Source organism: Plecotus auritus, assembly GCF_963455305.1.
Source record: "Plecotus auritus genome assembly, chromosome: 11".
In the NCBI taxonomy this organism is placed as follows: Eukaryota; Metazoa; Chordata; class Mammalia; order Chiroptera; family Vespertilionidae; genus Plecotus; species Plecotus auritus.
This window is the reverse complement of record NC_137777.1, coordinates 448,451-462,237: the sequence shown is the minus strand read 5'-3', so window position 1 is coordinate 462,237 and position 13,787 is coordinate 448,451. Positions and strand designations below refer to the sequence as shown.

At 62.4% G+C, this 13,787-nt stretch overlaps 3 protein-coding genes across 3 annotated transcripts; all 3 read left to right on the top strand.

The window, feature by feature from the left end:
• The first annotated feature begins 2,360 nt into the window (after positions 1-2,360).
• On the top strand, positions 2,361-4,403 carry EXOSC4 (exosome component 4). Its single transcript, XM_080646694.1, has 3 exons — positions 2,361-2,664; positions 3,682-3,888; positions 4,002-4,403. Exons 1-3 carry the CDS (start codon positions 2,494-2,496, stop codon positions 4,359-4,361), a joined length of 738 nt encoding a protein of 245 aa, XP_080502820.1. The 5' UTR covers positions 2,361-2,493; the 3' UTR covers positions 4,362-4,403.
• Positions 4,404-5,432: 1,029 nt separating this feature from the next.
• Positions 5,433-8,836, top strand: GPAA1 (glycosylphosphatidylinositol anchor attachment 1). Its single transcript, XM_080646563.1, has 12 exons — positions 5,433-5,622; positions 5,842-6,021; positions 6,095-6,206; positions 6,317-6,464; positions 6,544-6,645; positions 6,731-6,927; positions 7,003-7,199; positions 7,286-7,439; positions 7,595-7,690; positions 7,853-8,043; positions 8,155-8,325; positions 8,495-8,836. The coding sequence occupies exons 1-12, from the start codon at positions 5,549-5,551 to the stop codon at positions 8,736-8,738; spliced, it is 1,866 nt and encodes a 621-aa protein (XP_080502689.1). The 5' UTR covers positions 5,433-5,548; the 3' UTR covers positions 8,739-8,836.
• Positions 8,837-10,769: 1,933 nt separating this feature from the next.
• Positions 10,770-13,181, top strand: CYC1 (cytochrome c1). Its single transcript, XM_080646827.1, has 7 exons — positions 10,770-10,943; positions 11,517-11,713; positions 11,799-11,925; positions 12,016-12,173; positions 12,260-12,420; positions 12,689-12,789; positions 12,896-13,181. The coding sequence occupies exons 1-7, from the start codon at positions 10,812-10,814 to the stop codon at positions 12,998-13,000; spliced, it is 981 nt and encodes a 326-aa protein (XP_080502953.1). The 5' UTR covers positions 10,770-10,811; the 3' UTR covers positions 13,001-13,181.
• Positions 13,182-13,787: the final 606 nt, after the last annotated feature.

Genomic DNA, 13,787 nt, shown 5'->3' with positions numbered 1-13,787 from the left:
AGTGTGGCATGGTGACCTCCAGTGTGGCACGGCGACCTCCAATGTGGCCTGGTGACCTTCAGTGTGGCACGGCGACCTCCAGTGTGGCACGGTGACCTCCAGTGTGGCACGGCGACCTCCAGTGTGGCAAGGCGACCTCCAGTGTGGCACAGCGACCTCCAGTGTGGCCTGGTGACCTCCAGTGTGGCACGGCGACCTCTTGGGGAGTTCTTACCTTTGCTGACTTGGGGGGAAGCCTCTAAGAGCAGTGTTCCAGGGGACTAAGGGGCAACTGCACTTAATCTCAATGAACATAATGACAATTTTAAAGGTTCCAATAATTAGGAAGTAATCCTAATTCTAAGGATTATGGGGTAGAGTATTGATGATAGGACTAGAGATCTTACCCCAAAAGAATGACAGGCTCACCTTGGCCAGTAGCTCAGTGGTTAGAGCATCGGCCCATGTACCAAAGGATTGTGAGTTCAGTTCTTAGCCAAGGACACACCTGGGCCGCAGGTTCAATCCCTGGCACCATTGACGTGAATGGTCAGGGCACCTGCCAGAGGCAACCAATCAATGTGTCTCTCACCTTGATGTTTCTCTCTCCCCCTCCCTCCCTTCCACTCTCTCTAAAAATCTATAAAGAAATATCCTCAGGTGAGGATTAACCAAAATATAAATAAATAAAAATGAAAATCAATGGGGAAAATGTCCTTGGGTGAGGATTAAAAAAAAAAAAAAAAAACAAGAAAAAAGAGCGACAGGCTCAGGGCAGTCAACTTCAACTCACACCCTCTTGAAGCCAGACAGCAGGCTGTGGAGGCAGAATTCTAAGAGGCCCCCAGGCTTCCTGCCTGGTGGACAGGCCCTGCACGATCGGGTCTGTGACTAGAACGGAAGTTACACCCAGAATTAGGGTAAGTTTGTAGCACAGCTGAGGTGTAAGTGGAGACTATGCTGGCTGAGTCTCACGTCATCGGGTGCGTTCCTGGAAGGACAGATCTCTTCCTGGTGGAGGGAGGCCGTGAAAGCGATTCCATGCCGGGGGCATTCTCGGATTCTCCTAGAAACCTCCAGGAGTTGACGTGTAGCCTGAACATGGAGAGACAAAGAGAACACCTCAAAAGTCACAAGAGGCCCGGCTGGTGTGGCTCCGTGGTTGAGCATTGTGAGGAATGCTGTCCTGTCCGAATTCAGTAACAGATTCAGGGACAGAAGTAAGGCAAAAACAAGACTTCATGCGCTCTTGCAAGAGCGGGTGTGGTTGAACAGGCTCACAGGGAGCAGTGAGCATAGTTTATCCCTAGGGTGCAAGAGTCCCTCCTCCCATTCCTCATTGGCTGAGTACTGTGGGACTGTTTTCCTCTTACCTCGGGGAGGTCTCATTGTCTCCCATTGGGCCATTTTTAAAAAACGTGCTGCCCTGCACACAGGGTTTGTAAAAATAAATAAGTAAGCTGAGGCCCTTTCTAGTTGTCTCCACCTCCCCTGTCTAGGTGAGGCTGCACCAAGTGTATCATCCTGGGCACCTGGAGGGTTTGTTCTTATACCCTCTTCCCTCCTCCCTACATTCTGTTTGCCCTGGGGAAACTCAGTAACCGTTCCCATTAATAGTTGACTATGCTGGAGATGGATCACAGAGTCCTATTTCCTACAAGCAACAACCTGCAAACCAGGAGGTCGGGTTGGATTCCTCATCAAGGCACATGCCCTGGTTGCCGGCTGGATTCCCAGAGGGGGCGGGGGGGGGGGGGCGTGCACGGATCAGTGATTCTCTCTCATCATTGATGTTTCTATCTCGCCCTTCCTCTCTGAAATCAATAAAAATCTATTAAAAAATAAAAATGTGACCACATGTGCGCATAATACAAAATCACGTGTCCTTTTTTAAAAAAAATATTTTTATTGACTTCAGAGGAAGGGAGAGGGAGAGAATCACTGATTGGTTGCCTCCTGCACGCCCCCTACTGGGGATCAAGCCCGCAACCCAGGCTTGTACCCTTGACAGGAATCGAACCTGGGACCCTTCAGTCCGCAGGCCAATGCTCTACCCACTGAGCCAAACCAGCTAGGGCCCATGTGTCTATTTTCAAGTGAACAAATGCAAATACTAAACGGTAAGAGAAAGTGTGTTTTCTTGGGCGAATAGATGCATTTGCGCCTGCGAACATCCGAGGGGACTCCCGGACCCGAAGGGGAGCGAGCCCTGCGCGGGCGACCAGGCCGGCGAGGGAACAGGGAATTCTGCCCCCGCTGGCCTCCAGCTCGGCGGCCGGAACGGCCCAAATTCCCCGGAACCGGAAGTGAGGAAAGTGGTGCCGCCGGGAATTGTAGTTCTCTGAGACCGGAAGTGGGGCATCAGGGTTTCCCGGAACCGTAGTTCTCTGAGGCAGGAAGTGGAGAGCCGGACCGCCGGAAACCGTAGCCCTCGCCAAGTCTGGAGTGGGGCGTCTCTGCCGCTGGGAACCGTAGTTCTCTGGGAGGCGGGGGCCGGTCTGGCGGCTGGGCGGCATGGCGGGGTTAGAGCTCCTGTCGGACCAGGGCTACCGGGTGGACGGCCGGCGCGCCGGGGAGCTGCGCAAGATCCAGGCGCGGATGGGCGTGTTCTCGCAGGCCGACGGCTCGGCCTACATCGAGCAGGGCAACACCAAGGCGCTGGCCGTGGTCTACGGGCCGCACGAGGCGAGTGGGCTGCGCGGGCCGGACGACCTGCGGGGGTGGGCGGCGGCCGCCAGGCTGAAAAGAGGCCCCGGAGGCGACGGCCCGCTCGCGCCTCCGTTTACGCGGCACGGCCTGGGGGGCCGCGGCTCAGTCGGAGTGAAAGCCGGAGTCCTGTGATGCGCGAGGGTCCCTGCCTTCGTCATCGGCCTCTGCCCCCCTGCGCCCTCCGCTCCTCTTCCTCAAAGCGTCCGCGCGCTCCCCCTGAGTCCTCACCTCTCTACTCCGACTTCACCGTCCGGACCGCACCTCCCCAGGCGCCCTAATTCACGTGCCAAGTCCTGTCCCCTACCACCACGCAGCGGCACGCACGCTCCCCTGCCTTTCTGCACCTGTCACCTCAGACACCGATTTCATTTCTCTTTCTCACTCTTTGTCTCCCCACTAACATGAGCTCCGTAAGTACAGGGGCTTTAAATAACACCCCCCGCCCCCCCCCACACACACCCCAGTTCATTGCCGGTCTTCAGCACAGGCACCGAACCCCGCTTTCCGGGGGCGGGAACTTAAGAGGGGAAAGGCCAGAGGGAGTGGAGACAAGCAGGGCGTCTTTGCAGAGCAGAAAGGCTGCTGGTGGGGGAGAAGGAGAATAATTCCAAATGAGATTGAGGGGTTTCTAGGGAGGCACGAACTCGAAGCTTTGTAGATTTCGGATTTTATTTAAGCCTTTGGGGGGGTGGGGGGGACTGTATAGAGGAGACAGATTCAGACTTCGTATTTGTAAACAGACTGGCTACGGGTGAAAAATGGGTTTGGAGGGGATGAGGCAAGGACGGAAACAGGGAGGCTTGTTAAGACCCAGAGGTGATGGTGGCTTTGAGATTGTTCTCCTGGCCGTCTGTTTTTGAGGTCAAGTACTTACGCTTGTTGAGATGTTGGAGGGAGATGGGGGAAGCTGAGATTTGGGACCTGGGCCAGAGGAAGGCGTAGTAGTGTAAGCTGGGAGGAGCGGGCCTGGCTCATTTGTCCTTTCTCCCTCAGATCCGGGGCTCCCGGTCACGAGCCCTACCCGACAGGGCCCTGGTAAACTGTCAGTACAGTTCTGCAACCTTCAGCACCGGTGAGCGCAAGCGGCGGCCACATGGGGACCGGAAGTCCTGCGAGATGGGTCTGCAGTTGCGTCAGACCTTCGAGGCGGCTATCCTTACGCAGCTGCACCCACGCTCCCAGATTGACATCTATGTGCAGGTGAGCAGGCAGCAGCCCTCAACTTGGGGAGAGGAGGGAGATGGAGGGCGTGAGGGTGGACAAGGGTGGGCAGCCTAATGGACTTACGCCACTGTGGGCGGGGCTCCCCGCAGGTGCTGCAGGCAGACGGTGGGACCTACGCGGCTTGTGTGAACGCAGCCACGCTGGCAGTGCTGGATGCTGGGATACCAATGCGGGACTTTGTGTGTGCCTGCTCAGCGGGCTTTGTGGACAGCACCGCCCTGGCGGACCTCAGCCACGTAGAGGAAGCAGCTGGTGGCCCCCAGCTGGCCCTGGCCCTGCTGCCAGCCTCAGGCCAGATCGCCCTGCTTGAGATGGATGCCAGGCTGCATGAGGACCACCTGGAGCGGGTGTTAGAGGCCGCTGCCCGGGCTGCCCGAGATGTGCACACCCTGTTGGACCGAGTGGTCCGGCAGCATGTACGTGAGGCCTCTATCTTGTTGGGGGACTGAGCATCCTGCCACCTGTGCCCAGAATAAAATCCACACACCATACTCTGATCCCCACAGGAGTTCCTTCTCTCAGAACTTGGCCTGTGCCGGCTCATGGAGGTGACTTGGGACTTGCCCCCACATGAACTACGTCCCTCTTACAGCCTCAGAATTCAGATCCTGAAGAAGGTGGGGGGCGCGTATCCCTGGGTGGAGAGAGCAGCTTATGCTCAGAAGGGTTCAAGGCAGCCAATGAGCCAGGCCTTTAGACCATGGAGTCTGTCTTGCCCAGCCCATGCAGGGCCCTGAGAACAAGGGCTGAGGGAGACTCAGCTGGCTATGGGTACCCACCATGGAGATGTGGGGGGCATGTCCCACATCCTAGGGACTATGGCTTGCACTAAATGGCCCCTTTCCCCCCTCGGAACTCTGGGCCTGTCCTACTGACCTTGGGCTCCAAGCACAGCAGACGAATGTGCTCACCTGGAGTCTTGTCTCCTCAGCTCGGACCACCCTTAGTGGGACACAAACACTGCCCTCTCCCCACTGCTCTTGGCAGAGCCCCTTCCTCCACCTGCTCTCAGACCTGCCTGAGCCCCGGCCACCAGCCCTGCAGCCCACACCCAGAGGCTGCTTCTCCCCTAAAATCCCAGGCACCTCCCGACCTGGAGGCCCCCCAGCTCTCTGAAACCCATCTTGGCTAGGACTGCCATCTGCACCTTCCTGTGGCCTTTTGACCCCGATGACCTCCGTGCTGGGCTCACCTGGTGATTCCGCTTGGGCACCCACCGCCATGTCTGGGCACCTACAGCCATGGGCATGAGTCTGCCACAGCCTTGGCCTCAGTCCCCAGAAGCCCCCTTCCCCTCCCCCCCCCGCCGCATCCGACCTGTCATGCCCAGTAGCAGCCTCGGGTTTCCCACTCACCTGCCTCATCCAGCACCTTCTCTGCGGCCCCGTCTTCCCTCGGCCTCGGCCAGCCGGGGGCGGGGCGGGTTCTCCTCCGCGCCCTACGCCGCTGCCCGGAGCCCCGCCCCCGTCCTGCTCTGTCCCACCCCTTTGCCCGCGGCGTGCGGATGGGCAGGCACTGCGCGTGCGCGGCTGCGCGAGGGGGCGGCGCGGAGCCCGGCGTGTGGTACAGGACAAGGGGGGGCCCGGCTGGCGGCCGTAGCGGCAGCGGGAACGCGGCCCGAGCCGCCCCGCCCGCCATGGGCCTCCTGTCGGACCCGGTGCGCCGGCGCGCGCTCGTCCGCCTGGTTCTGCGCCTCAATGCGCCTCTCTGGTGAGGGCGGGCCCGGGGGTCGGGGCTCGAGCTGCCGGCCCCCCTCGGGCCGCGGGCGCCGGGGGCATCACTCGGGGCCCAGCACTCCCACCCTGAGTACGGTGCAGGGACTCCGCATCCAGGCCCCGCAGACACGCCCCCTCGGCCCCGGTGAGAGCGCAGGCCAGGGTCCCAGGACCCCCTGACGCCCCGTTTCTCCGGCCCCTCTGCCCCGCGCAGCGTGCTGAGCTACGTGGCCGGCATCGCCTGGTTCCTTGCGCTGGCCTTCCCGCCGCTGACCCAGCGCACCTACATGTCGGAGAACGCCATGGGCTCCACCATGGTGGAGGAGCAGTTTGCGGCCGGAGATCGCGCCCGCGCCTTGGCCCGCGACTTTGCTGCCCACCGCCGGAAGTTGGGGTGAGCGGCGGAGCCCGGGGAGGGGGGCGCGGGTCGTCACGGCCAGGTTCTACCCAGAGGCCTCTGTGTGTAGGGCTCTGCCGGTGGCCTGGCTGGAGCGGACGATGCGGTCCGTGGGGCTGGAGGTCTACACCCAGAGCTTCTCCCGGAAACTGCCCTTTCCAGATGAGACCCACGAGCGCTATGTATTTGGGGGTCGGGGGTGCCCGGGACCAAAGAGCGCCTTGGGGGTTGGGTCGGGGCCAGGGGAGAGGCCCCGGTCGTGCTGAGGCTGCCCCACCGATACCGCCTGCAGATGGTATCGGGCACCAACGTGTACGGCATCCTGCGGGCCCCACGCGCTGCCAGCACCGAGTCTCTGGTGCTCACCGTGCCCTGTGGCCCCGACTCTACCAACAGCCAGGCTGTGGGACTGCTTTTGGCACTGGCTGCCCACTTTCGGGGTGAGTCTTGGGCTACTCCCGGCAAGGGAGGGTTTGGCCACTGCCTCAGGGGCTGCTGACCCTGCTGCCGGCCTCCCAGGGCAGATCTACTGGGCCAAAGACATCATCTTCCTGGTGACGGAACACGACCTGCTGGGCACCGAGGCTTGGCTGGAAGCCTACCACGACGTCAACGTCACCGGTGGGTGCTCTTGCTTCCCCGGCCCTCTCTCCCCGGCCCTGCGCTCACCAGCCCCCAGGGGCAGCTCACTCACCTGCTCCCACAGGCATGCAGTCATCCCCTCTGCAGGGCCGGGCCGGGGCCATCCAAGCCGCTGTGGCCCTGGAGCTGAGCAGCGATGTGGTCACTAGCCTGGACGTGGCGGTGGAAGGGCTGAATGGGCAGCTGCCCAACCTTGACCTGCTCAACCTCTTCCAGACCTTCTGCCAGAAAGGGGGGCTGCTGTGCACCCTGCAGGGCAAGGTAGGGCCCACCTGCCTGGGGAGGCGGGGCCTGTGGCGGGGAGGGTGGCATCTGACCGTCCCCAAACCCTCCAAGTTGCAGCCCCAGGACTGGACGTCGATAGATGGGCCGCTGCAGGGTCTGCAGACCCTGCTGCTCATGGTTCTGCAGCAGGCCTCTGGCCGCCCCCACGGTCCCCACGGCCTCTTCCTGCGCTACCGTGTGGAGGCTCTAACCCTGCGTGGGATCAACAGCTTCCGCCAGTATAAGTACGACTTGGTGGCAGTGGGCAAGTAAGTGGCTCTGGTTCTCCCTTTCCCTGCTCGGGGGTGGGAGTGCCTGGGCCCTGGCCGGCCTTGACCCTGTCGCTCACCTGCAGGGCTCTGGAGGGCATGTTTCGGAAGCTCAACCACCTCCTGGAGCGCCTGCACCAGTCCTTCTTCTTCTACCTGCTCCCCGCCCTCTCCCGCTTTGTCTCCATCGGCCTCTACATGCCCGCCGCTGGCTTCTTGCTCCTGGTCCTTGGTCTCAAGATATCCTCTGCACCCCCACAGTCCACTGGTCACCAGCCTCCCTCAGGTCCCCTGCCCTCTAGGCTAGGGAGAGCCCCTCATCCTCGGGGTGAGGGAGGCAGGGTGAGCCCTGGCAGGTCTGTCACACCTCTCGTCAAAGTCCTTGACTAGGCCACGCCCTGGAACTGTGGATGCAGCTGCATGAGGCTGGAGTGGGCCCTAAGGAGGCTGGGGCAGCCTCTGGACCCAGTCCTCCCCTTCCCCCAACACAGGTGACGGTCCCTCCACTCCTGCTCTCCGTTTGGGCCCGGCAGGGGGGGGGGGGGAGGGGGTGGTTACTGCTGCCACTCAGTCTCAGCTGGTGGGGTGGTGGTGAGGACCCTTGGGCTCACCTGGCCCCAGGGCCCATCTCCAACCACCTGTGTGCCCTGCAGGGCATGGGGCTGGCTTCCCTTGTGGCACCCCTGCTGATCTCCCAGGCCATGGGCCTGGCCCTCTACGTCCTACCAGTGCTGGGCCAGCACGTGGCCGCCCAGCACTTCCCTGTGGCCGAGGCCGAAGCGGTGGTGCTGACGCTGCTGGCCATCTATGCCGCCGGCCTGGCCCTTCCACACAACACCCACCGGTGAGGAGCTGGGCTGGGTGGGCACAGGCAGGGGGGCGCCCTGGCCATGCAGGCAGCTGTCTCTGGGGGGGTACCTGGGCCCTCCCACAAGAAGAGGCATTTCCCTTTCAGTGTGGTGAGCACACAGGCCCCCGACAGGGGCTGGATGGCACTGAAGCTGGTAGCCCTGATCTACCTGGCCCTCCAGCTGGCCTGCATCGCCCTCACCAACTTCTCCCTGGGCTTCCTGCTGGCCGCCACCATGGTGCCTGCTGCTGCACTCACTGAGCCCAGTGGGCCCCGGTACGTACTGGTCAGCCTCCCCGCGCCCCCTCCACGCCCCTTCCCCCCCCCCCGCCTCTTCCAGGGCCTGTGCCCCTCACCACAGACTACGCCTCCACACAGTACCCCTCCACACCAGCTTACTGCCTGTGCCCCCAACTCAGAGCCCTGACCCTGCTCCTCCACCCAGGCCCCTCTACGCTGCCCTGCTGGTGCTGACAAGTCCAGCAGCCACGCTCCTGGGCAGCCTGTTCCTGTGGCGGGAGCTGCAGGAGGCCCCGTTGTCGCTGGCCGAGGGCTGGCAGCTCTTCCTGGCGGCGCTGGCCCAGGGCGTGCTGGAGCACCACATCTACGGCGCCCTGCTCTTCCCGCTGCTGGCGCTGGGGCTCTACCCCTGCTGGCTGCTCTTCTGGAATGTTCTCTTCTGGAAGTGATGTGTGCTTGCCCTGTGGCACAAAGACTGTGGCAGGAACTCCCCAAACACTCGGTCTTCTCCCTCCCAGGAAATAAACAGGTGTCTTGTTTGAGCTGCCCTTGTGCTCCTGACCCACTACCGGCCGTCTGGGGGGCTCCAGGGCCTGTGGGGGAGAAGCTGTGCCTGCAGGGCTTGGCATTCCTGCACAGCTCCTCCTGGAGGGCGCCGCCCTGGTCCACGTACTGGGCGGCATCTCTGCTAACCCCAGAGGTCTCTGCATCACCGTCCAGTGCTGTGGGAGGCACAGGGCTGGTAAGAGAAAACAGTGGGCAGCAGGGGGGTGTCTGACAGGAGCTGAGGCACCCAGAGACCTCACAACGCCACCCTAGTCGGTGCTGGGGCTGAATGGGCACAGGTGTTGGAGCTGGAGCCCTGCAGAGGCGGCTTGGTGGGGGGCCTGGGAGCCCAGCCAGGGCCGGGACCTCACTGTGAGCAGGCTTAGGATGGAGCAGAGAGCAGCACCTGGCCCATCGTCCTCAGCTAAACCAGACCAGGCACCCATGATGGACGGGGCACAGGAGCCCACTGAGAAACAGACTACAGGGGTGCAGCCCCCCACGGGAGGGCACTGGTGGGTTGTCACGGAGAGAATTGCTGTTTGTTCTGAGACCCTTGAAAGGAACTGGGATCCGGTGTCCATTCTGGAGGGAAGGAAGGCAAAGGGTGACCCTTCGGTGATGCCCTGGCCCGTCCACCATGGGTGGAAATTGCAGGCTGGAAATGCCTCTTCTTGTGGGAGGGCCCAGGTGCCCCCACCAGCACCCCACAGGGCTGTGAGGAGTACAGGCCTCAGTGTTGGAGGGAGGCAGAGCTGTGCTGCCTGGAGGATCAACTCCTGACCAATGTCCCTTCAGTACTGCTTGTGGCCTGGGGGGTCCCAAGGAGGAAGCCCCAGCCGCCAACCCCCGCCCAGGCCTGCACCTGTGGTGGGGCTTGTATTCCTGTCTTCCCGTGGACCCCGTGGTTCCACAGTGGGGGCTCAGCTGGCACACTCCCAGGGCCAGCATCCAAAGGGGCTTTCTCTGGGACCTCTCTCCAGAGAGGTCTCTGCTAGTCCCTGTTGAGGGGCATGTGCACTTTGTCCAGCATGTGGGGATGGGCGTGGAGCAAGGGTGCTGGAGACCCACTCTGACTCCCAGCCTGTCTTTGGCCTGCTGGTCCCCAAGGTCTAGCTGGAACCTCTAGTCACTTCTTTAAAAATACATTTTTTTAAATATATTTTTATTGATTTCAGAGAGGGAGAGAGAGATAGAAACATCAATGATGAGAGAATCATTGATCGGCTGCCTCCTGCACACCCCCACTGGGGATGGAGCCCGCAACCCGGGCCTGTGCCCTGACCAGAATCGAACCCAGGACCCTTCAGTCCGCAGGCTGACTCTCGATCCACTGAGCGAAACCAGCTAGGGCTAAAAAATACATTTTTATTTATTATTTTTATTTTCACAGTCACTTTTTTTTTTTTTTTAGAAAAATCAAGTGGTAACGATGTGGGTCAGTTATAGAAAGGGTGACCATACAATCCCAAGCACTTCACTCTGAAGCTTGGCAGTGCGGTGACTTCTCCACCAAGGTCAGTTTCTCCCTGGCCCCCACTCTGACACCCGCACTCTGACACGTGTCTGTTGTACAGCCGGCCAGGTGTGACCGGCGGCTATGCAGTGGCGGTGGCTACGCTGTGGCGGCGTGCCTGCCCTCAACCCGGAGGAGCAGGGCCCGCTGCCCGCCCCCGCCCCCCGCGCCGGATGCGGACTTGCACGGATAAAAGCGCGCGATGGCCTAGGAGACGCCTAGGGTTCTAGTCGGGGTCGCCCGGGCATTGGGGGCGCATCTCCGCTGAGCCCGGAGACCGGGGGATTTGACCGTTATCACGGCGACGGGGCCCGCCCACGGCTGGTTCCCAGGACGCGACGAACAGCGTCTTGGCCCCAACTGACGGACTCCCGCCCCGCGCTCCAGGCTCTCGCGAGCTTTGAACTCCCGTGGAGCCGCAGGGGCCGTCGGGAGCGGCGGCCGCGCTGCAGAGGCCAAGATGGCGGCGGCGGCGGCGGCTTCGCTGCGCGGGGCGGTGCTGGGCCCGCGGGGCGCGGGGCTGCCCGGTGCGCGGGCCCGGGGTCTGCTGTGCGGCGCGCGGCCCGGGCAGCTCCCGCTGCGGACGCCTCAGGTGAGCGCTGCCCCGGACCCGGCCGCCGCGCGGCCCCACAGGCCTGAAGGTCACGGCGGGGAGGCTCCGGGCGCGGGCCAGCCAGCGGGGAGCGGCCTCGGCCACCCGGCGTCCTGCCGGGCCTCCGCTGCCTGCTGACCTAGGTGCCTCCTGGGACCAGGGCTGGGCGCCCACCCCTGCGAACCGCCGCGGCGCCGCGTGTCGAGCGTGGGGGTGGCGGGGCGGGCTTGCTGCCGGGTCGGGGCTGAGGGCTCTCCCCCGGGGGCGCGCCCAGGCCCGCGCGGGCTCTCGCCTTCCGCACGGGGCCGGCGTCCTGAAGTGACCTCAGCCTGACCTCGGCCGCTGCGGTGACCTTGGCCCGCCCCTGCACCCTGTGCACTTCGGCCTGATCCCCGGCCCAGGATCCAAGAACACGCCTCACACCCCGTCCTCGGGGGGCACTCACGGTCGAGGGGTCGGCGGTGTGGTCTTTTGGCGGCCCCAGGAGGTGGCCTGTGCTGGGTGATGAATGGGATTCAGGTCCCAGGTGGGGATGGGTGGTGTCCTGGCAGGCGCTGAGCGCGGCTCTTTCAGGCAGTGTCCTTGTCGTCGAAGTCTGGTCAGTCCCGGGGCCGAAAAGTGATGCTGTCAGCACTGGGCATGCTGGCGGCAGGGGGTGCAGGGCTGGCTGTGGCTCTGCATACGGCCGTGAGTGCCAGCGACCTGGAGCTGCACCCCCCCAGCTATCCGTGGTCTCACCGCGGCCTCCTCTCCTCCCTGGACCACACCAGGTGTGCGGCTGTTGGCTGGGGGAGTGTGTGGGGGGGGGTGTGTGGGGGTGGGTCCCGGGCTCCACTAACCTTCCCCTCTCTTTAGTATCCGGAGGGGCTTCCAGGTGTACAAGCAGGTGTGCTCCTCCTGCCACAGCATGGACTACGTGGCTTACCGCCACCTGGTGGGCGTGTGCTACACTGAGAGTGAAGCTAAAGCCCTGGCTGAAGAGGTGGGGTGCCTGGGGATGCTGCGGAGGACCCAGGGGTCGGGGCTCCCTCTGGAGGACAGAGCAGGGTTGTGATGGTGCTCTCCGTGGCAGGTGGAGATTCAGGACGGCCCCAATGATGACGGGGAGATGTTCATGCGGCCAGGAAAGCTGTCTGACTACTTCCCCAAACCGTACCCCAACCCTGAGGCTGCCAGAGCAGCCAACAATGGAGCGGTGCCCCCTGACCTCAGCTACATCGTGCGAGCTAGGTACGCGGGCTTCCTGCAGGGGCTGGTGGGAGGGGAGGAAGGTCCAACTCACGCCAGAGGCTGAGGAGGCATGGATTTGGTCCTAGGCACGGTGGTGAAGACTATGTCTTCTCCCTGCTCACGGGCTACTGTGAGCCGCCCACCGGGGTGTCGCTACGGGAAGGCCTCTACTTCAACCCCTACTTCCCTGGCCAGTCCATTGGCATGGCTCCTCCCATCTACGACGAGGTCTTGGAGTTTGATGATGGTGAGGCCTCTCCCCTGAGGGTAGGCACGCAAGCTAGGCCCTACTTTCCCCACTGGGTCTCCTTGGTTGGGGCACTGTCTGTGTGTGTCTGAGGCTTGTGGGCAGCCTTCACTGCCCTGTCCAGCTCAGGCCATTGTGTCCTGAGGGGGTCCCATCCCATTTGAGGCCTTGGGCAGGGACCCATCTACCATGGAAGGGGTGCTCTGGGCGCTATCCTAGGTTGGGCAGGGGCCCCAAGGGTAGCCCTCACCTCTTGTCCTTGGCCCAGGCACCCCAGCTACCATGTCCCAGGTAGCGAAGGATGTGTGTACCTTCCTGCGCTGGGCATCTGAGCCAGAGCACGACCATCGAAAACGCATGGGGCTCAAGGTGAAAGGATCGGGCATGGGGGCACAGTGGGCATAGCAGAGGGAGGGGCTGGGAGCTGGGCAGGGGTCCTTTCTGCCTCCCTTCTCTGAGCCCGTCTCATCCCCAGATGTTGATGATGATGGGCTTGCTATTGCCTCTGATCTACGCCATGAAGCGGCATAAGTGGTCAGTACTGAAGAGCCGGAAGCTGGCATATCGTCCACCCAAGTGACCCTGCCCAAGGTCTGCTTGCCATCCTGTTTGAATGGGCCTTCAAGCCCAGAAGCCACCCTGGGTCTCGTCAGCCCGCAGCTGGCCCTCTTTGGGACACAAGGGGAGGGGGCAGGAGACCGGGCTGGAGCTCCAGATCTTCAGCTTCTATCATGGAAATAAATTAAGTTTCTCAATAGATACATTTGGGCTATTGTGTGATGAGTGCAGTTTGCAGGGGACTCTGAGAGGAAGACCTTTTTCCTCGGAGCTCCCAGAAATGTCTCATGCAGTGTGGCACTGACTGCGGGCTGGGGCTCCCCTCCGTTCTGTATGTGGGACAGGAAGCAGAGACCTGTTAGAGAAGGGGGCAGCTCTCGTTGGGGTGAGGAGCACCTGGTCACAGGTGGAAAGGGCCTGGCTGGCCATGGCCTAGGGATCGGCAGAGAACCCAGCCAGTGTCTGTGTTGAACCACTTGGCCTTCATTCTGAGGACAGCAGGGAAGGGAGCCCTTGGCGGCATTCCAAAGGGAGGGGCCTGGCCTGCAGGAGGAGCTGAGGGAGCTGCTGGGCTGGGCCTGGCTGGGAGAGGGAGACAACTCTCACCTCTGCTCAGGAAACAGAGATAAGCAAGGAGAGCCTGCCCAGAATGTGCTCTGGCCTCCTGGCTGCGCAGCTGGAGGGGTCCACGGAGAAGCGGTCGTGCTGGAGGGGAGCGGGGAGTGCAGTGCTCCTAGCAGTCAACAGGCAGCTGTGGCGTCCCGGCCAGACAGCCAGGCGGAGCTGGGTGCAACAGCAGCAAGCTGGGG

Bases quoted from the DNA above. Each gene is read 5' to 3' on its own strand.
- EXOSC4 (XM_080646694.1), top strand. From the start codon at position 2,494: ATGGCGGGGTTAGAGCTCCTGTCGGACCAGGGCTACCGGGTGGACGGC. The intron at 2,665-3,681 runs GCGAGTGGGCTG...TTTCTCCCTCAG, and splicing joins TGGTCTACGGGCCGCACGAG to ATCCGGGGCTCCCGGTCACG. The intron at 3,889-4,001 runs GTGAGCAGGCAG...GGCTCCCCGCAG, and splicing joins AGATTGACATCTATGTGCAG to GTGCTGCAGGCAGACGGTGG.
- GPAA1 (XM_080646563.1), top strand. From the start codon at position 5,549: ATGGGCCTCCTGTCGGACCCGGTGCGCCGGCGCGCGCTCGTCCGCCTG. The intron at 6,646-6,730 runs GTGGGTGCTCTT...CTGCTCCCACAG, and splicing joins CCACGACGTCAACGTCACCG to GCATGCAGTCATCCCCTCTG. The intron at 8,326-8,494 runs GTACGTACTGGT...TCCTCCACCCAG, and splicing joins ACTGAGCCCAGTGGGCCCCG to GCCCCTCTACGCTGCCCTGC.
- CYC1 (XM_080646827.1), top strand. From the start codon at position 10,812: ATGGCGGCGGCGGCGGCGGCTTCGCTGCGCGGGGCGGTGCTGGGCCCG. The intron at 12,174-12,259 runs GTACGCGGGCTT...ATTTGGTCCTAG, and splicing joins AGCTACATCGTGCGAGCTAG to GCACGGTGGTGAAGACTATG. The intron at 12,790-12,895 runs GTGAAAGGATCG...TCTCATCCCCAG, and splicing joins GAAAACGCATGGGGCTCAAG to ATGTTGATGATGATGGGCTT.